The sequence below is a fragment of the Drosophila tropicalis genome, unplaced genomic scaffold (assembly GCF_018151085.1).
Source record: "Drosophila tropicalis isolate 14030-0801.00 unplaced genomic scaffold, ASM1815108v1 contig_593, whole genome shotgun sequence".
Classification (NCBI taxonomy): Eukaryota; Metazoa; Arthropoda; class Insecta; order Diptera; family Drosophilidae; genus Drosophila; species Drosophila tropicalis.
In genome coordinates, this window is record NW_027173070.1 from 3740011 (window position 1) to 3761228 (window position 21218).

Consider the following 21218-nt stretch of genomic DNA (forward strand, 5'->3'; position numbering starts at 1 on the left):
AATGATAAATTGCAAGCATTTTGTTTGTTGGCTGCCATTCGACTCTACAAACTCCACAAATTCTGCCTAAATAAGCATTTATTGAGAAATATAGAAACCCACAGAGGGAAATTCATTTTCCTTTGTCATGTTTGTGAAGTCTCCAACTAAACAACACTAATTTTGCATAGTTAGATAGAGTTAAGCAGATCAATATTTCTTAAATTTAAGTTATAATTGAAAATTAAATTATATAAATGAGTTTTCTAAGTACAATTTATTATTTATTGAGCAGTATTTATTACCTAAGTACTTAATAAAATTCTACATCATAAAGAAAATAACTTTCAGTTTGACTTTAGTTTTTGCTCTTTTATGTTTTTTGTCAGGAAATAGCAACGTTTAGAGGGAAGCATTTTAACTATATAAAGTGAGTGAAAACTGGCTTAGAAATCGATGATAGCTAATTTAACTATTGTATTTAAAAAATACAATGACCATAACATGCATAGGTAAAACTAATTGAGAATTACATCTAACAATAAGTAAAGAGAAAACCCGATTTCTGCTTACCAAACGCAGGACAAAAAGGTTTACAAAAACCTAAAAATGTTGCGAACTTTAGTTTAGTTTTGTTTTAAATGTTTAACTCACTCTTCGAATTTTTTTAACATGCAATCGATAAGTCTATTCTCCACAAGTTCTTAAGGTTTGCATTAAAAACATGATACAAATTAACAAATGAAGTTAATATTACACACAAAAAGAAAAATTGATAAAGTTTCTTGTATTGAAAAATCGTTTGACCAATCAAGTATTTTGTAATTTTTTATAGATTAAGTGTAATTATTAATAAGGAACCTTCCAATAATCAAAAGATTTGAATAATCGATCTATGTGTTAGTAGTCTTATTTATTATTCTAGCATTTTGATTTGACCTTAGTTTACCTTTTAGTTAAATTCAACATCAAATTTGATAGAAAGCAAACCAAAAAGTTTAAATATTCCTATACTTATAAAGAAAAAGTCTTTAGCTTAAAAGTTAAGCTCAGATTTAAGACAATGTCTCATTGTTAGCTCTCTGAATTTTATTTTAAATGAATATTAAATATTTTCATAACCTCAAGTTTAAATTTGGTCTTCATGTTTTTTCGCAAAGGAATGCATTTGAGTAGCTGCATTTCCATTTATTTGAACATATATACAAACATACATATACATACATATACTATATTGTATACACACAAGAGTCACACAGCAGCATCCATCTCCTGCTGTGTGAGAAACTTAAATCCAGAAGCATAAAACTTTAAACTCAGCTAAATTCTCAAGTTTATAGTAAGTCAGCAAAATGCAAAAATATATGCCAACTATGCTATAAATCGCAACTTTAGTTTACTTAACTTATGCATTGTACATATATATACATATTTACATTCCTTTTGTTTTATTTACTTTATAATTCCAGAGCCACCAATAATACAAAGTTCACGCCGTAAATCAGTTTTTGCCGAGGCCTATGATCCCGAGGCGGATGATGATGATGAGGGAGCCACTGCCGTATTCCCGAAAACAGATGAACAGCGTGCCCGTCTCGTGGAGTCGGTGAAAAATGTGCTTCTATTCCGCTCCCTCGAAAAGGAACAGGCACGTATACACACACATAGTATTTAACCTATAAATCATATCAAAATATATATATGTATATATTATGTCTGTTGTGGTCCGTTTGTGACGGTGGTTAACCACTGACGACGTCGACGACGATGTCGGCAAAAGTTGCCACCTTGCCTTGTGGTTCTTAAGTGGATTGTATGAGATTTCCTTTACCTAACTGAAATTGTTTTCTTTTTCTCCCCATTCCCACTTCTATTCCATTTCCATCTGTAGATGAATCAAGTGCTGGATGCCATGTTTGAGCGTAAAGTGCAGCCAGGCGATTATATAATACGCCAGGGTGATGATGGCGATAACTTTTATGTCATTGAATCGTAAGTAGCCCACCCAAAAATTGTAATGAAATTTTGTATAAATAAGTAAGCCAAAGTAAATGAATTTAAATTAAGAATTTACTTACACTCAATGAGCATCTTAACTAATCGTTAATTAAGTTTTAAGGAAGTTTGTCTTACTAATATTGAGACTGTGTTATTGAAATTAGCCATAAAATATCCATTCACTGAATTTATGTATAACCATCTAAAAAAGGATTTAAGCACAGTTTGTTCTTTTAATTGTAATCCATATACATTTAATATTAAATGCTTAAATACTTGTGAGTACTATGAATATTCTATTACTCCATTAGGCCAACAGTCTTAGTTAACTTGACTTTTTATGTCAAAGGACACAATTCTTCTGCCAAACAAATCAAAAGTTTTACTCCATTAAAATTTAATCTTATCGTCTTATCTCTAGCAGTTTTTCATATGCAATAGTTTTTCATTAGATTTAACTAGATATTTTGCTTTAAAGATGATTAGACTTAGCTTTCCAATCTAATTGCCATTACGCATAAAAGTTTCTAGATCAAGCAAAACGTTTTTAATTAGACAGAAATCTAAATGAATATTGCAATTACTTGTATTACAAATGGAATTTTTTATAGAATTTCTTTTTTCAATCTTATTTTTCGATTGGAATGATTACTTCTTTTTTTAAGAACGTGCTAACATGTTTCTTAGAAATTATATTAAAAGCGTTTTCCTATCATAGCTTTATAAAATACATAATAATATAGATAATAAAGACATAAACGAAATGAGACATTAACTTAAAATAAGGTTTTTAAATCAATTGCATCGTTAGATCTGTATCATTTCAAATGCAAATGGCAATAAACTGCTTTAAAATGTTGCGTATAATTTTGTGAAATATTTAAATTGTAAGCTTTTTTGTTTAATTTATTTGTGAAATGTTAATTGTGTGGGCAATTAAAATGCATATGGCTATAATGTATAGGCAATTTAATGACCAATTAGATTAAAATGATTAAGTTCGCTATATGTTTTAAATGTGTATAAGTATATGTGTGTATGTATTTACATTTATTTAAAATATATATTTATTTTCCTATCATTCCCATTCGCAGTGGCGTCTACAAAGTCTATATTAATGACAAACATGTTAACACCTACAACCACACTGGATTATTTGGTGAATTAGCATTGCTCTATAATATGCCCAGGTATGTCTGATCCACCAACTCAGCTCTCTGTGTATTCATTCAGTCAATCGAAATGTTGTGTATAAATTCATTTAATCAAATTTGGCACGCTGTCTGAACAATATTTGTGTGAAATGAAAATGTGTTAATTTGGCAATTCAAAGCAAAAAAAGTAATACACACATTCATACATACCTAAAATATTGAGCACATGGAAAAAAACTTAGCGACAAGCAGCATCTCTTGGCCCTTTAAGACTGATTTGATTTGGAGGTGAATATTTATATGTATCTATTGATTTTTTCCATTAGAGCGGCCACTGTGCAGGCAGAATCAAATGGCCTACTCTGGGCCATGGACCGTCAGACATTCCGACGTATATTACTGAAGTCTGCATTCAAGAAGCGAAAAATGTACGAGGAGTTGTTGAATAGTGTGCCCATGCTTAAGGCCCTCCAGGTGAGTCTAAACCTTTCAGTCATTATATTATCTGAGGAAATGAGTCGAAGTTTGACATTCTGCAAAAAATCTTCGCCGTAGCGATATCTATACTATTTCTTCTTCACGAGACACACTTAAAAGTAAAGGCGGGTTCAGGCTTGCCGTCTCTAGGGCTTGATACCTACAGCCACCTTCAATCATTAAGTTACGCATACGCTCTGTGTGCCAAGCAAACTAATAACATTCAACATAATATTCGAATGATTAAAAAGCAAGATGAAAAGGGAATCAGACTCAAATTTTCTAATAGCTTACGATGTTTAAATTCAGCTTTGTTTTTGAATATATCCTTAAATACCTTTTTGAATTTATGTATCGCTTTTACATACTGAACAAAAACTTGTTGCCATAATATCATCAAATCAAACTGATGATAAAAATGTATCTTTCAGAACTGTGACAGTTCTTACGCGTTATAAATATTGACTTTAGGCTTGAGCTAGACTCAAAGTTTGGTTTATGCTCTTCAATTATGAGTCCTCAGAGTGAATCTTCTACTGAATGAGAGTAGAAATTGTTAGAGTGAATGAGTAATTGGATTGTCAAGTGCTTGAAATAACAATAAACATTCTTCCGATGATTTGAAATATTATTATTTTGCTTTACTTTCTAGAACTACGAGCGCATGAATCTGGCCGATGCTTTGGTATCCAAGAGTTATGAGGGCGGCGAACGCATTATTAAGCAGGGTAAGTTCTCTGAACGACTTTCCCCACAAACGACAATTTTTCTATTGTTTTTCGTTTGTTTGTTGTAGGCGACGCTGCCGATGGCATGTACTTCATTGAGGAGGGCACCGTTTCGGTGCGCATGGATCAGGATGATACTGAAATCGAAATTTCCCAATTGGGCAAGGGTCAATACTTTGGTGAATTGGCTCTGGTGACACATCGACCACGTGCTGCTTCCGTCTATGCCACAGGCGGTCAGGTTAAACTGGCATGTAAGTATAGACTGCTTCAAGTATGGACTCCAAGTCCAAAAAGATGGGACAAGCGAAACGTTTTAGTCGACTCCTGTTTTTGTGTGTTTTCCCCCCGCTGTGCACATACATTTTTATTTAATGCTTTTTGTTTATTATTTTTCCTATTTGTTTATGCACTTCTCTCTTGTTCCTGTACATGTGTGTGTGTGTATGTGTGTCCTGTGTGTGTTTGTGTGTGTTGTGTTGTGTTTATTGTCTTGTATGTAGTTCTTGATGTTATTTGCTTTGAACGTCTCTTGGGTAATTGCATCGGCTTGCTTCAACGTGGCATTAGCGATTATCGCTATTTGGAGCACGACCTGCGCACATATTTTGATGGCCTGCAAATATTTTAAGTGAAATAGCCTTTAATTAATAATAAATTCCGTCCTAGTCCTAGATACCGATGCCTTTGAACGCATCTTGGGCTTCCTAACCGATGTACTAAAACGCAATGTTGTGATCTATGAGCAAATGTTTACCGATATGGCTCGACGTAATACCAGTTTGTGAATTAATCAAGCAAGAATCCTTTCAATAAAGCCATTTAATCCCTCTCTCAAGCCCCTAACACTATATATATATATATATATTTGTGTGAATTTTCAAATCCGAGAACAGTTTCAATAAAATTTTACAGTTCATAATGTTGTTGGTATCCTTTAACACCCCCGCACACACACACACACACACACCCAAACAAGCACACACAAATTCTTCATGCACATGCTTAGCAATGTCTGCAGCTGACACAGACACTGAAAATCCGTATGAAATTGGTAAGAACCCAAGTCGGAAAACCCCCGAAAATATAATGCACATATTTATGTATAACTAAGGAAAAAGATAAAGGAATGCTATGAATGTATATGAAGGTGTAACTCGAAAGTCTGTGAATGGGAAATGGATTTACTTTATATTGTATTATTTGTCAATATCTAATTTATGTTCTAAGACTAAAACTTATTTATGTTTGGCATGCTAAATGTTGTTGTTTTCAAAATAAACTTTTACTAAATGTGATCTCTTGTTCTTGTTCTTAGTCCTGGATGTTAGAGCCTTTGAGCGATTGCTGGGACCCTGCATGGACATCATGAAACGCAGCATTGATGATTATGAATCGCAATTGGTTAAGATATTTGGCAGTAAAAATAATATCACCGATACACGATAAAAAGTCTGAAATAATTACAACAACAAACAACAAACACCATCTACAAGCACAACAACAACAACAGCAACAACAACTACAACTATCGCAGCGCAGCTACAACACACAGCAATAACAACAACAACAACAATTTAATATACTAATAGATGCAGCACAAAAACATTACAAAAATGTCCCTTCCATGCCATTTATTCAACTAGATTATTAAGGGAAATTTAAAAAATTTGTTAAAATTCCCTTACTTACTGTCCCCTAAGCACTCGCCCCTTTCCCCCGGACTCGCCCACTCTGCGTTAATTGTTAAGCAAGAAAAGTGAAAATAACTAAAGAAAAACAAACAAACCACAAAAACAAAAGAAACAAAAATCAAGTTTTTAATTTATATATATAATAATAATATATTATATATTTAATGCATTATAAATATTTATTGAAATTATAATATAATATATAATTATTGATTGATTAATTAATTGATTGATGAATTGTTGGAGAAAAAACAAAAAACAAAAATCAACAAGCAAAAAAACAGAAAATGTGGAAACAAAATGATTTAAGAATTGTATTTGTATGTATTAGCAATTGTAATTGTAATGTATTTAAATTGATGAATCGGTAAAAATCACCCCCAATTCCCCCCTCACACACACACGCACGTACACACACGTTTCCTCCCCCTCACCCACCCACACACACACAAACAAACACGAGGCAAGTGAGAGAAAATAAAATCTATTTTCTTCTATCGTCTGTCCCATTGGCTCAAAAAAAAATGATTCAAGTGTCAAGTGCTTAGTTTTTAGTATTGTTTTTCTTATTAATTTAATTAGAATTATTATTATTATTATTATATATATAATTGTATTATATTTTTTTGCAATTTTGTTATTCATTTAGCACAAATATTTGAGAGAGAAGAAGAAATGTAACGAGTAAACTGTTTAAATTATTTTTCAATGATTTATTATTATACTTTTTGCTTTCTGCCTTATCGTTAATTCTGTTTTTGATTTTTTTTTTTTTTTTTTTGTTTTTGTGGACAGAGAAAAAGAATATTCTATATCAAACAAACTAAACACAAATGATAACAACACATCAAGCAGAGAATATATATACATATATATATATATATGTATATTAAGTATGCTAATACCTACCTACACATATGCATAAACAAATCTAATTTATTTATAAAATAAAGCAAAACAACAAACAAAAAAAATGGGAAAAAACAAATACATAAGTAAAGCCAATCAATGTACTAGTCTAAACTTAAAAACAAAAAAATGAAAAACAAAAATTGTATAGCAGCAAATGCAAAAATTAAATAAAAACGAAAAAAATGTTTCAAAAATCAGACAAAAAAAAAAAAATGAATACAAGCACACAGAATACAACACAAACAAATACAATTCGATCTCAAATTCCTAGATAAAATGAAAGCAATCAAAAAAAAATTAAATTAAATTTCAAGAATTGTTATTGTTATTCGCATTGTAAGTTTGCCCTAAAACGGAAACAATTTGTCACAATTTCAATTTGTAGTATGGCCAAATGAGAAATTGTATTAAGAGTTAAGCTATATACTAAAGGAATTTTTGATCAAAGCTGCTTAGACATATCTCCTTAGTTTTTCTCTCCGGTAAAGGTGAGACGAATTGGCATTGCTAACCGGATGAGTCAATCTTTAGGCAGGTTAGAACTAACGTTAATGAATTCCGCCTCAAAAAAGATTAGAAAACTTACGAAAAGGATGGCAATACTACATATTGAAATTCACCATATCCCATATAGATATCTATGTTTAATAATTAATTTTTGCTGGCTCTGGTGTGAAAGAATATAAAATGAAAAGGCTAATGGCACAATCAAATATTTAAATGTTGCAAGGGATCAACTTAGAAAACTTTCGAACAAAAACAAAAAAAAAAAAAAATTAACAAAAATATATACAAAATCATTCAAATTGAATATCGAAATTTAGCTGGCCAGAAAGAAAAGTTAGAAAGCAAAGTATAGAAAGATTACAAATAATTTGCTAAGCTGTTTTTTAGTTCGTTTTTTTCGCATTGGTTTGGTCATTTTTGTTTTTCGTTTAGATAAGAGAGAAGCAATAGAGAAATTATACAGATATGTATGTACATATTTGTGTATATGATATACATATTTTGATTTTTTATACATTTGTTTTATTGTGTTTGTACTTATCAATTGATAGAGGTTTATTGTTTTGTTGCTATTTCCTTGTTTTGAAAAAGAGACTATAATAAACTTATCAACTTATAAACTAATCCTCCTCACTATTCCTGTATAACTGAATGAGCTTAAACCCTAAAAATCTAATTGTAAACCTTATAATTTTTATTTTCTATATATATATATACATATAATGCGTAACTAAAACCAATCTTAGATCGATAATCAAGAAGAAAACCAACTGCACACACACAAACACACACATACACGCATAAATTAAAAACAAATATATTCAACTGGCATACCAACAGTCGACAAGGTGTTCAACAAACAAACAAATAAACAAAGTAATAAGAACATATGCTACATAAATCATATATATATATACTTATATATATATTAATCATAATTGGTGTCTAGTCTATGTTCAAGACTTTAAAAGTAACAAATTCTTGAAAAATTTCAACAAAAAACAATTTAATGAAACATTAACAAAATATATCATAATAAACATATAAACCAAACTTATATGTACAGATACATATATACTACTTGTATATATATGTATGTATGCATATAAAATGATAAAAAACAAAAATTATAGACATAATAGAAACCGAAACTAATTATTTAAGATGCTGAAAGTGCTGGCCATTTTCTTCCAATTACCAACACACACACACACAACATATACACGCACACACACACACTCCAACCATATACGCACACCCACTCATACACAGCGCCATTTTGCAATAATCAAGCGAAGCTCAAAAATCGTTAATGAAAAAAGTAAGCAAAAAAATTGAAATCCTTAAATTTTCAATTAAAAGAAAAAACAAAAACCAAACTATTCGTACTTTAACTGTTGTGTTGTAATTAATGCATAGCGCGTATTTAATTATGTATGTGTAAAAAATACAAAAAATTAAAAGCAACAAAAAAATTAAACAAAAAAAAAAACAAGATTTATATATAAATATATATATTAAACAAAACAAAAGAATTAAATTAAACATGCGCAAAGCATAGAAATTTCAAAGTGTAGACACTGCAAGAAAACATCCTAAATTTTCCCTATTTCGAAGCTATCCAAAAAAAACCCCAAAACAAATTCAGTTAATTTCTGTTTCGTATTCAATCATTAAATATTGATTTCGAAAAATAAACAGAAGAAAATAACTCTTAATAAAGCGGCTACAAAAATGGTTTGGTTATTCGTAAAAAAAAAAAAAAAAAAAAAAATTGTAGCAAGAGTTGATTTATATATTATATATGTATTGTGTTGTGTAAGATCGATTGAGGCGATGATAATTATAAAAAACTATGTGGAAAGATTCAAACTAAAAGATAACACAATTCATCAAAACAAAAAAAAAAAAAGGTATCGTCAATAATGTAAAACAAAGCAAACATGACGAATGAAAAAATATAAGTTTAATAAAATCAATTAAATTTGCTAGTTTTTCTCTTTGATATAGAGTTTTGTGGGGACAAGGGCGCTTTATTCTATTCCAGGCGAAGAAGTAAAGAGTATGGTGCTCCCCCATGCTGCTTTATAGCCATTTTAGGGCATTTCGTCCAAAGGGTTAAGGCCTTTTTTCTTTTATTAACCGCAGTATCAACTGATTTGAATTCGATATATTCTGACCGATAACTAAATATGTGTGCGCGCGTCAATTTGAAATCAAGACAAACCATTATGCGAAAACGTTAAAAATTCTCAGCAGGCTCTTATTGAATATAAAGAATCATTCGGAATTTCTATTTTTTTTTTATTCACTTAAAAACGTATCTCCAAATACACTTAAAATTTTACGGTGTTTAAGATGTATTATATTTATATTTAAATGTATGTGTGTATGTGTATTTTCTCATTTATATATTTATGTATATAGAAACTCATTTCTCGGTTCCAATTGACCGATAATGCGCACGAATGATAAGTGAAGGCGTTATATTTCTGTTTTTATTTATTTTTTTACTGCTGCTGTTGTTGTTGTTGTTGTCGTGAAGAACGCCATTTATATATATTGGTTGATTTGGTTAACCCAAATTACAAATTCTTAAAAAATGATTTTTATTTGGATTGGTTTTCTCTCTCTGTATATACTATATATATTATTTTTATCATCTGACGACAGCTGATCTGGTTGCTGTTATTGTTCTTGCTGATTATTGTTCTTGTTGGTGTTGTTGTTTCTCTGGCCGTCAGAACGAATGTAATTTGTTGTTTACATTTATAAACCAAGGAGAGGGAAGGAAAAAAATTCATTTAAAAAATTGATGTTCGTTTTGTTTTGTTTTTTCGTGGGTTATGTTGTTTTTGCTTTGTAAAACTAGAAATCTAACTGTAAAGATCATCATCACCGTTGTCACCTGGCGAATTGACTGGCATATTAGTGCCGGACCCTGAGGTGTTGCCGGTTTGACCGGGGAATCTTAAGGGCGAAACGAAAAGAAGGTATTTAATTTATAGAGATCGATCAAGTCGATAATTGTTCTTTCTCTTCTTACCTAAAGTTCTGTCCAAAGCCACGAGACTGCTGCAAGGTTTGAGCAAACATCTCATATTTCCTGATGTCATTATCCGATACGGATCGGCGAGCAAACTTCATGGCCTCCTCGAAGTGGGCACGTGTAATCTCCGGCACGGGATCATCTTCATCCATCTGGAAGAAGGGAAAATGATTAACAATTTATGTTGCTTAGATCCGTTTTAACATTTTTGACTTACATCCATGGCCGAATTCTGGTTCTCAGTGCGCTCCTTTTCGCGGCGAATCTCAGCCTCGATGGCCTGTCGAATGGCCAACTTGCAGGCACGCTGACAGATTTCGGTAAGATCAGCACCTGAGAAGCCCTGCGTCACCTTGGCTATATAAGTGAGATCTACTTCTTTGGCCAGTGGTGATTTGCGTAAATTGGCCTTTAGAATGGCCTCGCGCGACTTGTCATCGGGCAAGGGAATGTAAATCAATTGATCGAGACGTCCAGGACGCAAAATAGCTGGATCAATGATATCTGGGCGATTGGTGGCACCAATAATGAACACATTCTTCTTGGCACCCATGCCATCCATTTCAGTAAGAATCTGATTGATCACACGATCGGCAGCGCCGCCGGCATCGCCCACGTTGCCACCACGAGCCTTGGCAATTGAATCCAGCTCATCGAAGAAGAGCACACATGGAGCAGCCGAGCGGGCCTTATCGAAGATATCGCGCACATTGGCCTCAGATTCACCGAACCACATGGTCAACAGTTCGGGTCCCTTAACAGAAATGAAATTCGCCTGACACTCGTTAGCAATGGCCTTAGCCAGGAGAGTCTTACCACAACCGGGTGGGCCATAGAACAGGACACCGCGACTTGGTTGCATGCCAAATTTAAGGAACTTATCGGGATGTTCAACTGGATATTGGACCAGCTCTTGCAATTCCTTCTTGACATTCTCAAGACCACCAATATCGGTCCAAGTGGTGTTGGGCACCTCCACAACTGTCTCACGCAATGCCGAGGGACTGGATTTGGTCATGGCATAACGGAAGTTCTCCATTGTCACCGCCAGCGAGGCCAAAACTTCGGCATCGATCTTATCGTCTTCCAAATCGATGAGATCCATTTTCTCACGAATTTGCTGCAAGGCAGCCTCCGAGCAAAGTGAAGCCAAATCGGCACCCACATGTCCATGGGTCTCGGCAGCAATCTGCTCCAGATCGACATCCTCATGCAATTTCATGTTCTTGGTGTGAATGCGCAAGACCTCCAGACGTCCAGTGGCATCTGGAATGCCAATATCAATCTCACGATCGAAACGACCAAAACGACGCAGAGCAGGATCAATGGAATTGGGCCTGTTTGTGGCTGCCATCACAATCAAATGCGAACTCTTCTTCATGCCATCCATCAGGGTCAGCAATTGGGACACAATACGACGTTCCACCTCACCGTGAGTCTTGTCACGCTTGGGAGCAATGGCATCGATCTCATCGATGAAGATAATGGCCGGGGAATTCTTTTCGGCCTCTTCGAATGCCTTGCGCAGATTCGATTCAGATTCGCCAGCCAATTTGGACATAATTTCAGGGCCATTGATCAAAAAGAAGAAGGCACCTGTCTCATTGGCCACAGCACGAGCAATCAGTGTCTTACCCGTACCAGGTGGACCGTACATAAGAATGCCACGCGGTGGCTTTACACCAATTGCTTTAAACAGCGATGGATGACGCAGTGGCAGTTCTACCATTTCTTTGATCTGGGCCAATTGTTTGCGGCAGCCACCAATGTCATCATAGCCTACAGCATTTAACGATTCTTCCTCCTCCTGCAAGGGGTAGTCAAAAACCGGAATAAATACACCACCCAAGGGTTATAAATTCTGATTACTCACCTCACGCTTGATGGGATCACCATCACAGAAAATAACCGTCTCTGGTGCCACAATGCAATAGGGTTCTGGATCAGTTAGCACCACCTTGAATTCAATTGGCCTCATAGCGGCACGCACAATGAAATTATCGCCCATATGAATGGGTCGGTAAGCCTCCAGGAAATACGGCTTCAGATAGATCTCAAAGAGATTGCCTGTAACCCCTTCAGTAGTGTCATCGATTGGCAAGATACGTACACGCTTGCCGTACTTGACATCTGGACAGGATTGCACCGAAACCACATCCGACAAATGGACGCACAGATTATTTCTAACCACACGATTCATACGAATTTTCTCATCAGGACAAGTGTCATCCGACAATACAATGCAAACGGTTTCCTTACGGCGTTTTCCCTTCAAAATAACAGTGTCGCCACGGAAAAGCTGCAGCTCATCCATTTTCGCCTAGGGAACAAAGACATGATCATAATGATATTGATGACGTGGCCAATTGCAAGAGGTAAGGGAGGGGGAGGGTTAGTACCTGCGATAGCGACACAACAGAATTATCATCATTTTGAGCCTCTTCGACAATCAAACGATTTGGACGATCCTTACGCTTCAGAATCGCAGTTGCCAGATCATCGCTGCTGAAACGAAACATGAAGGAAAGTATTTAGATAAAAGTTTCTTCAGAGGATTAACTTGCAGTCAACTGCAGCGCACCGCTTTTCAGATGAAACATACGGCTTAAATTTGCCGGCGGTGGCCTCATCTTCCGGTTCCCCTTCCGACTTCATCTCTTCATCTAGCTCATCGCGATAATTGCGTACATAATCATAAATATCTTGTCCTTGCCGATTATTGCCACCACTGCTCCCAGGTCCCCCATTACTATTATCATTGCCTGGATTCGACATAATTTCTCAATTTTTTTTTTTTTTTTTAAATTTTTAATTTGTTTCAATTCCAATTCTTCAATTTGTTTTTGCACACAAAAAATAAAAATAAATGATAGAATTATTTATATCCGGATCTGTCGACAGATTGTTCTAGACCTACTTGGATGCATAGAGGAGGGTCCAGCTGAAAGGGGACACAACAAATAAACAAAATGGATTTGCAACAAATGCAGCAACAGCAACAACAACCAAAATTTTCGGCAAAGAAAAAAAAATGGCGTTGCAACACTTAACACATTGGCCTAGTTTTCACTCTACCAACATTGTGCAATTATATGGATTTCATCAATTGAAGCCCTTTAACCCTCACACCATATATTTGCCATACTTTTCTTCGACTTTTCATAACTTTTTTTTGCAATTTTTTTGGCCCTATGTGGCCTTTTCTCATACAGAATGACTGAGCGAATTTGAAGTCTCAACGAAGTCTTTCTCTCCCTGTCTGGCTCGTTGTCTTCCCCCATTTGTCGGCTTTCATTTATTTACGGATTTTTATGCCACTTACCCCTTGGAGTCTGCCATGGTTAAGTATTTGTGATTAAACTTTATAACTTAATTATATATAAAATTATGCTTTAGTTGATTTAATTGGCAAAAAAACACTCAACTAACACACACTTTCTTTCTTTATAAAATCACAAATGTAATTCGGCAGGGCTCCGGCTGAAAGAACTGGTTCCGCGAAAAGTGCTGAGTTGTTTAGAGACGGCCGTTTTTCCGATAGTCGATAAATTTCCTTAGTGCTATGCCTGGTCTATCGCAATTTATTAATAGTGTTGGGTAATACAAAAATGCTTATCAATTTGATTTTCAAATATTTATTTCAGGTTCGCACGCCTAAAAATACATATACATTGAATACAAAATATCTTTGCCTCTTTATTTGTTTTTTTTTGTGCAAAATTTTTTGTGTTATTTGTTAGCCACAAAGATATAAATATATATTTATATATATAGATAGAGGTTGTATGTAATTAAACAAAATTGAATAAATTACACACATATAATATAAGTTATATATGAAACAAACAAGTTATATAAATGCTTTCGGCAATTCAATTGATTTGAAGTATTCGATCAGATTTGTAAATTTTTTTGTTGAAGTAAAGTTTTTTCGTGTAATTTTGGGGATTTGTTTTTTGATTTTTTGGATATTTAGCCAGCATGCACAGACTGAAATGAAGATATAAAAAACAAATTAAATTAAAATCATATGCAAAAAATTAAATCTAATATCAAAAGTATTATAATATTTCTACATTTTGTTCTCTACCAAGTCTTTTGATTGCCATTTGTTGTAGGTTTCTGTTTGTAAATTTCCTGGGAAAATTTTCAGCAATTTTCCATAGCTTCTCGATTTTTCCTCTCTATATAAATTCAGAATTGGAACGTACCCTTGCAATGTCCACACCGGTTATATTTTTAACCAATTCTGGCACTTTGTTAACAATCTGCAAGACCTCGCCAGTTAATTTAGCGGCACCGACATCTCCTTGTCCACTGGACACCATGGTGATCTTTTTGGCTTGTGAGAGTGGAGCAGCCACTTCGGCGGCCACCTATAACGCACAAAAAGATACGTATTAGGTTTGGCATATAACGATTAGTATTCAATATCAATAATTTACCTTTGGCAGTGTCTCCAACAGCATTTCAACCATTGCTGCTTCCCGATATTCTCTATAAGCTTCAGCTTTTTGGGCCATTTGCTCTGCCTCAGCCTTGGCCTTGGCTGCAATGGCAAAGGCCTCAGCCTCACCACGTATTTTGATCTACAAGATAATAAAAGTCCATAAATTTTAAATGTATGGAGTGTTACTGAAATCTGTTACCGATTCTGCCTCAGCCTCGGCCTCCATGACGACACGCAGCTTATTGGCCTCGGCAAGCTTCTCCAAACGATACTTTTCGGCCTCAGCCGGACGACGCACGGTGGCTTCCAATTCCTGCTCACGACGCTTAATTTCCTGCTCTTGCACTGCAATCTCTTGGGTACGCTCAATGACCTTCACTTGCATTTGTTCCTCCTTAATACGTTGTTTGGTCTTGGCAGCTTGCAGTTCATAGGCCATCTCGGCCTCGGCTTTTTTGGTCTGAACCTCCACATCGTAGGCTGCCTTCTTTAGCTCAAAATCCCGTTGGGCCTTGGCTATATCGGTGTCGTTTAAGAAACGTGCTGCCATCCGTTGCTCCTCGGCAATGGCCTCCTTGATGTGAGCCTCTGCCCGTGCTTCAGCTTCGCCAATACGGGCGTCCCGCTTAACTTCCGCTGTACGCGCCATGCCCAAAGATTTCAAATAACCCTAAAATTAAATTAAACAATATGAAAATTATTATACAAAAAATCGTTAACAATTTATATAATTAAGTTTACGTTAAGCAGGCAATGCTTACCTTGGAAGCGCCCTGGATGTGGATTTTCCAATATGTACATACATGCAAGAGATTTATACATGTGGAGAATATACAAATATCATTACGAAAAAAAAAAAAATAGTCAAATTACATGCCGGCAATAGTTTGGCAATTGGTTTTGTTAATTTTCCTTGAGGAACTACAAATGCTTATTAAAACTTGGACACCTATTGCTGCCTTTACAGACTCCAGCGTTTCTAATCTTCAAGAATACGGGAATCTTCACGACCCTGTGAATCTTCTACCCTGTCGCAATGGGTATTACAAATGTAAATAATATTAACAATATTATTATGTGATCCCAGTAGATATTAAAAGAAGTACCTGTCTATATCGTACTTTAGTTTTCTCCGTCAATGTACATACATACATATGTACAAAGGGCTGACCCAGGAAAAGACATGAAGGAATACAACTCAGAAACGAACACAACATTTAAGAACAAGTGCAGGATTACGGACGGAAAACGGAGAGAATAAAATTTTCAACCCGCTACTTTATAGCAAAGTTTATTCAAATATTTGGACACATGCTCTGCTCTCTAGCTATTCATGCCATACCGTGCCATATTGTTATGTGGAATTCCAACTTACCTCCTCGTCACGCAGATCCTTAATGGTATACGAAACGACAGTAATGCCCATATTTGCCAAATCACTGGAGGCGACTTCGAAAACTTGCTTGCTGAACTTCTTGCGATCCTTGTAGATCTCTTCGACAGTCATGGAGCCCATAATAGCCCGTTGGTGTCCCTCCAATGTGACCAGAGCAATGTGATTAATCTCTGATTCGGATTTCCCAAGGAATTGCTCACAGGCCGTAAGTAGCATATCCTCATTCTGGCCCTGGACCTTTACCTGGGCAATTCCAGTGACGGAGATGGGTACTCCCTGGCTGGTATAGACACAGGGGCTCTCCACTTGCAGTGTCATAGTGTTTAAGGAGATTCTACACCACGATTGCGGGTGCGTTTAATTAACATAAATTTATATTCAATGTCAAATCAATTAACCTACCGTTGGACTTGCTGAATTGTTGGCCAGACAAAGGCTCGGCCTCCGGGCACCAATAGGGGCTTCATATAGCAGCATCCTGCATTGAAATGTGGGGAAAGAGCAAAAAGAAATTACAAAAATTTGTTTTGTTTACAACGATGATTTCTTCCCCCTGCCAATCCCCACTAAACACGTATTGAAATGATTGCCCAGTAGCCATTTATGTGCGCGCGCATCTACAATCTTCTTCCTCTTCTCATCAGCCAACAAGCTGTACACAAAAATCGATAAGAAATGACGTCATTCAGGGGAGTGGGTGGAGCAGCAGCTATTTACAGTTCTATATATTGTACGTATATATTCACTATTTATAATTCTTTCAAGTGCCACTCTATCAAAAGCAAATAGTGAATGTTTGGGACTGATTGCACTCTAAGTTTATGTGAAATTGTAAAAGTGTGTTTTGAATTTACCTGATACGACAAGAGCCTCATTGGGCCCACAGGTGACAAATCCCCAGGTCATTGCAAGTCAGTTTTCCCTTGCCTTTGACGACGTAGTTAATATAGTTCGATTTCGATTAATTGAATTTTTTCTTTGTTTAATAAAAACAATTAGAATATTTCACTTTTATTTTTATCGCCACGGCGAAAAACAGAGACGACCGGTTTGCAAAACAATTTAGAATCAACTAAGCAACCACCCGACCATATATTGTGAGTATGCGCATTCGATATTAACGATAAACGGTGCCTGTGCTTCAAATTAATCTACTTGAAATATTTTGAAAATATAAAACAAAAGGAATGATTATAAAACAAATATAATTATAATCAATTAAATTCTGACTTTTAGTTTCTAAAATTCACGCTTCACTCACACTTAGAAAAATGGAGATGACGATCTTTTGATCGATCTTTAAAATCAGCTTGTTATAATATTTGGATGTATGTTTGCATTATCGTATCCCAAATCTAGATAAATGTAGATAATTTCAAATTCATTAATATCAATAATAAAATGGAACTATTTTAAATTTAATACATATTTCAATGAAATCTAACAATAAGTACATATATTATATTTAGGAAAATTTGCAAAATATTGAAAAAGACTTAAATTTTTATCTTAAACTAATACTTTAGAAAATTAGGGATAGAAACACTTGTTGCTTTATATATGTGTACGATTCAAATTCAAGATCTGCTAATAACTAAAACAAAGTTTGCAAACTTTCCTTCGTTCGCCCAGATTTCTGTTTATCTAGTTTTTTTTTTTTAGTAAAAGACAATTGAAAGTAAATATTACAATTTTTGATTTATTTATTTTAGCTAACATCTAAAAATTATATATATTTAAAACTGATTGCGTTTTCATTTGGTATTTTAGTACATATATTAATTATCAATATATGAACAGATTTAAACAACTAAGGACAAAATTTGCACATTTATAACTAGTACAAGAGAAGGGTTCATCTTACATTCTAATTAAGAGACAGTCATAATAAGTTGGTAGAATTCCCATTTTTGGTTTGTTGAGGTTTTTTTAATGGCCTGAAGACGAACTGTCTGTGAAATAAGGATGCTGCATGGCAGCCTCGGCACTGATGCGCTGATTGGGACGACACACGAGCAGTTTTTGCAATAAATCTCTTCCTTTTGAGTTAAGTCTTGGTACCAGTTGGCTCCATGAACTGATGGCTGGAAAAGCTAAGGAAAAACCGTCTTTTATATATACACATGTGTATTTTTGGAGTAATTTGCACTTACATGGAAGCGCTACATAGTCGGAGAGATGTGATACACCTGGCCATGTATCTTCAGTTGGTGTGCCCAGCACACGGAATATTTTCATCAATTGATCAAGCACATCGGAGCCAGGGAAAAGCGGTCGCCCAGCATCAGCTAGTTCGGCCAAAATGCATCCAGCCGACCACATATCAATGCTTGTTGTATATAGTTTAGCACCAAATAGTACATCCGGTGGACGGTACCATAACGTCACCACTTCGGCTGAATAACATTTTACAGGAATGCCAAAGGCTCTGGCCAAACCGAAATCGGCCAATTTCAATTCTCCATTTTTATTGATAAGTAAATTTTGTGGTTTTAAATCACGATGCAGAACGTTGTGACTGTGCAAGTAAATGAATTAAGAAATGTAAATAAACAAGGGAGCTTCCTTTGCCATATGACCCACTAACCTATGACAAAAGGCCAAGCCGCGCAACAGTTGTAACATGAAACTACGACACACAGCCATATCGATTTCTCCGTTTAAACTGTCAAAATACTTCTTCAGATCCTGATCACAGTGCTCAAATACCAATGTTAGCTTCTTATCCGAATGCAGAACATCTATTAGTCGTACAATATTCTTGTGCTTCAACTCCTGCGGAAAAACAAAATATGAAGAAATGCCACAACATGTGTCATGAGTTATTTATGGATCATTTATATAGTTTGCTCTTTAGAGGCTAATGGAATATACGATTTTGTTGATTTACGTTAAGATATTGCAACACAGCACTTACCTTTAGTAAACAGATTTCGCGCAGGGCAGAGGATGGAACACCCTCATCATCTTCGTCTAGGCGGACTCGCTTTAGGGCAACTATTTCCATCGTGTCGCGATTTCGGCCTTTAAACACCGTGCCATAGGTGCCCTCGCCAATTTTCTCCATCTTATCATATTTTTGCATTTTCGCTGTTCGACAATTCTGTTTATTTCTGCAGCAATGAAATGTTTTAGAGTGGCCAGCAAATAATTAAAAATAAAACCCGAACTAATAACGATAACGCTGTTATCGAATGTTTTTGTCGTGGGGCATTTATCGACAAGTTTACCAACACTATTTCTAATGTACTGTCATTTTCTAATATCTTTCAGGATAAAATGGAGAACCTTCCTGAAGACTGTTTATTATTAATTCTAAGCTATCTGGATCTTAAGTCACAATTGTCATTATGCGATTTGCATTCGAGGTTTCCCATTATATTGAATTATCATTGGCAATCGCGATATAAGACTAATGATATTTCAATAAACGCAATGGAATTCAATATTAATGATTTACACCATTTATTCCAAAACATTTGCCAATTCATTAAAAAGATACGAATTAAATTTGCAGAGGCGGGACATCTGCAGGTGCTTACCTCCTACATATATCCTAATGTCGATGACTTGCGATTTCATGTCACAAGCAAAATGTCTGTAACAGACTCTGATATGTCAAAAATACTGAATTCTTTTCCAAATTTAAAAACCTTAAGTCCAATGGGAAATTTCACCGGCAAAGAATTTGTTAACTACAAAGGTTTGGAAAGTCTAACCTTATCCTATTGCACAAGTAAATTTAAGGTTGAAAACTTTCAAAAATTAATGATCCAAAATCGGCTTAAGGAAATCAAATTAGAATTGTTTGATGCCAAATGTGTGGAGTATATAAAATTACACAAAGAGAGTGTAAGTAATCTAGAAATGATTACAATTGATGACAACGAGTTTCCTTGGTTTTCCAAACATTTTGAGGTGATGAATCATTTAAAAGAACTGCATATTTCGGGAACAGAGTGCAGAAATGAAACTTTTCGACGGTCTTTTATTGAAGAATTACGTTTAGTGAAATCCAAGCGCCCCTTACACAGTTTGGAATTTGGTTTTAGAAATCATTGGCAGGACAGCCTCGACCACGAGTATTTATTTGATATAGTTGATTCTACATTGTATGTTGATATTCTCAAAATCGTATCAATGAGAATAAGCATTGCCAATAGGCATAATATTAGGGAAAATATAAAGCAATTGTATTTCAAGAACTGCAATTTTGCAAGCAGAGAATTTTTTAACAATATTTTGTTCAAAGCCAAATATTTGGATGTGATAAGCTTTGACAATTGTACTTTTGACTTTAGCGAGGAAGTTTTTGTTTTTGATGCAACAAAAATGAGAGAAGAATGCTTTAACAAGCAAACTATTTACCTGATTGATAATCAATATGAATCTCAGGTGGTAAGAAGTTGTATTACTTTTATTTCTAACTGCTATGTTATACGATTAATATGATTACAGGTCTCTGACTTTAAATGGGAAGTGCGACATCCACATAAATTATTTGAGGTCTGCACGGAAAAAACAATTAGTTATAGTTACTATCCAATATCTATATGTTTCAAAAATGAATAAACCAGTTTAAATTCATTAATGAAAGTGGTGGTTTATTTAGCTATTATGTACTACAGCAAATAAAAGTTAACACAATTTTTGTTTAGCAAGTATTTGAAAGTTTATTTCAATAGGTTTTTCATTGTGTTCCATATCCAGTAATAATTCTTCACATTTACAATTGGTTCGTTTTAAATATAGGCACCAATTGGTTTAATTTTGAACAAGACAAATTAAAATGTAACAAAATGTATTGGGCTGTTAAAATTTCGTTGATGTTTTCGAATGTTATTTTCAAAAAGATTCATATATCCTTTGGTTTA

At 34.7% G+C, this 21218-nt stretch overlaps 5 protein-coding genes across 10 annotated transcripts in view; 2 read left to right on the forward strand and 3 right to left on the reverse strand.

Moving 5' to 3' along the window:
- Positions 1-9433, forward strand: part of Pka-R2 (cAMP-dependent protein kinase type II regulatory subunit) — a 41604-nt gene extending 32171 nt beyond the window's left edge. For 4 of the 5 annotated variants that reach the window (XM_068291445.1, XM_068291444.1, XM_068291446.1 and 1 more), the window contains 7 exons: positions 1449-1627; positions 1871-1971; positions 3072-3167; positions 3458-3605; positions 4261-4336; positions 4405-4590; positions 5655-9433. In XM_068291445.1, coding sequence (XP_068147546.1) covers positions 1449-1627; positions 1871-1971; positions 3072-3167; positions 3458-3605; positions 4261-4336; positions 4405-4590; positions 5655-5785 — 917 coding nt within the window. In that variant the 3' untranslated portion in view covers positions 5786-9433. Of the gene's footprint in view, positions 1-1448; positions 1628-1870; positions 1972-3071; positions 3168-3457; positions 3606-4260; positions 4337-4404; positions 4591-5005; positions 5259-5654 lie in introns of those variants that run through there. The other variant, XM_068291447.1, reaches the window with a different exon arrangement.
- Positions 9434-9732: 299 nt separating this feature from the next.
- On the reverse strand, positions 9733-13983 carry TER94 (Transitional endoplasmic reticulum ATPase TER94). Its single transcript, XM_068291443.1, has 6 exons — positions 13821-13983; positions 12898-13000; positions 12372-12818; positions 10716-12305; positions 10496-10650; positions 9733-10419 (listed from the first exon to the last, which is right to left on the reverse strand). The coding sequence occupies exons 1-6, from the start codon at positions 13835-13837 to the stop codon at positions 10326-10328; spliced, it is 2406 nt and encodes an 801-aa protein (XP_068147544.1). The 5' UTR covers positions 13838-13983; the 3' UTR covers positions 9733-10325.
- A 134-nt stretch (positions 13984-14117) lies between these two features.
- On the reverse strand, positions 14118-17415 carry Flo1 (flotillin-1). 2 transcript variants are annotated; one of them, XM_068290363.1, is made up of 8 exons: positions 17199-17415; positions 16747-16822; positions 16324-16678; positions 15710-15721; positions 15148-15618; positions 14944-15087; positions 14710-14874; positions 14118-14488 (listed from the first exon to the last, which is right to left on the reverse strand). In XM_068290363.1, exons 1-8 carry the CDS (start codon positions 17248-17250, stop codon positions 14471-14473), a joined length of 1293 nt encoding a protein of 430 aa, XP_068146464.1. In that variant the 5' UTR covers positions 17251-17415; the 3' UTR covers positions 14118-14470. The 2 variants fall into 2 exon arrangements, with proteins under 2 accessions (XP_068146464.1, XP_068146465.1); XM_068290364.1 differs by lacking the exon at positions 15710-15721.
- LOC137577922 (uncharacterized) lies at positions 17056-20916 on the forward strand. Its single transcript, XM_068291517.1, has 3 exons — positions 17056-17441; positions 19618-20742; positions 20803-20916. Exons 2-3 carry the CDS (start codon positions 19624-19626, stop codon positions 20914-20916), a joined length of 1233 nt encoding a protein of 410 aa, XP_068147618.1. The 5' UTR covers positions 17056-17441; positions 19618-19623.
- On the reverse strand, positions 18252-19492 carry Cdk5 (Cyclin-dependent kinase 5). Its single transcript, XM_068290365.1, has 4 exons — positions 19262-19492; positions 18932-19119; positions 18498-18862; positions 18252-18437 (listed from the first exon to the last, which is right to left on the reverse strand). Exons 1-4 carry the CDS (start codon positions 19427-19429, stop codon positions 18274-18276), a joined length of 885 nt encoding a protein of 294 aa, XP_068146466.1. The 5' UTR covers positions 19430-19492; the 3' UTR covers positions 18252-18273.
- Positions 20917-21218: the final 302 nt, after the last annotated feature.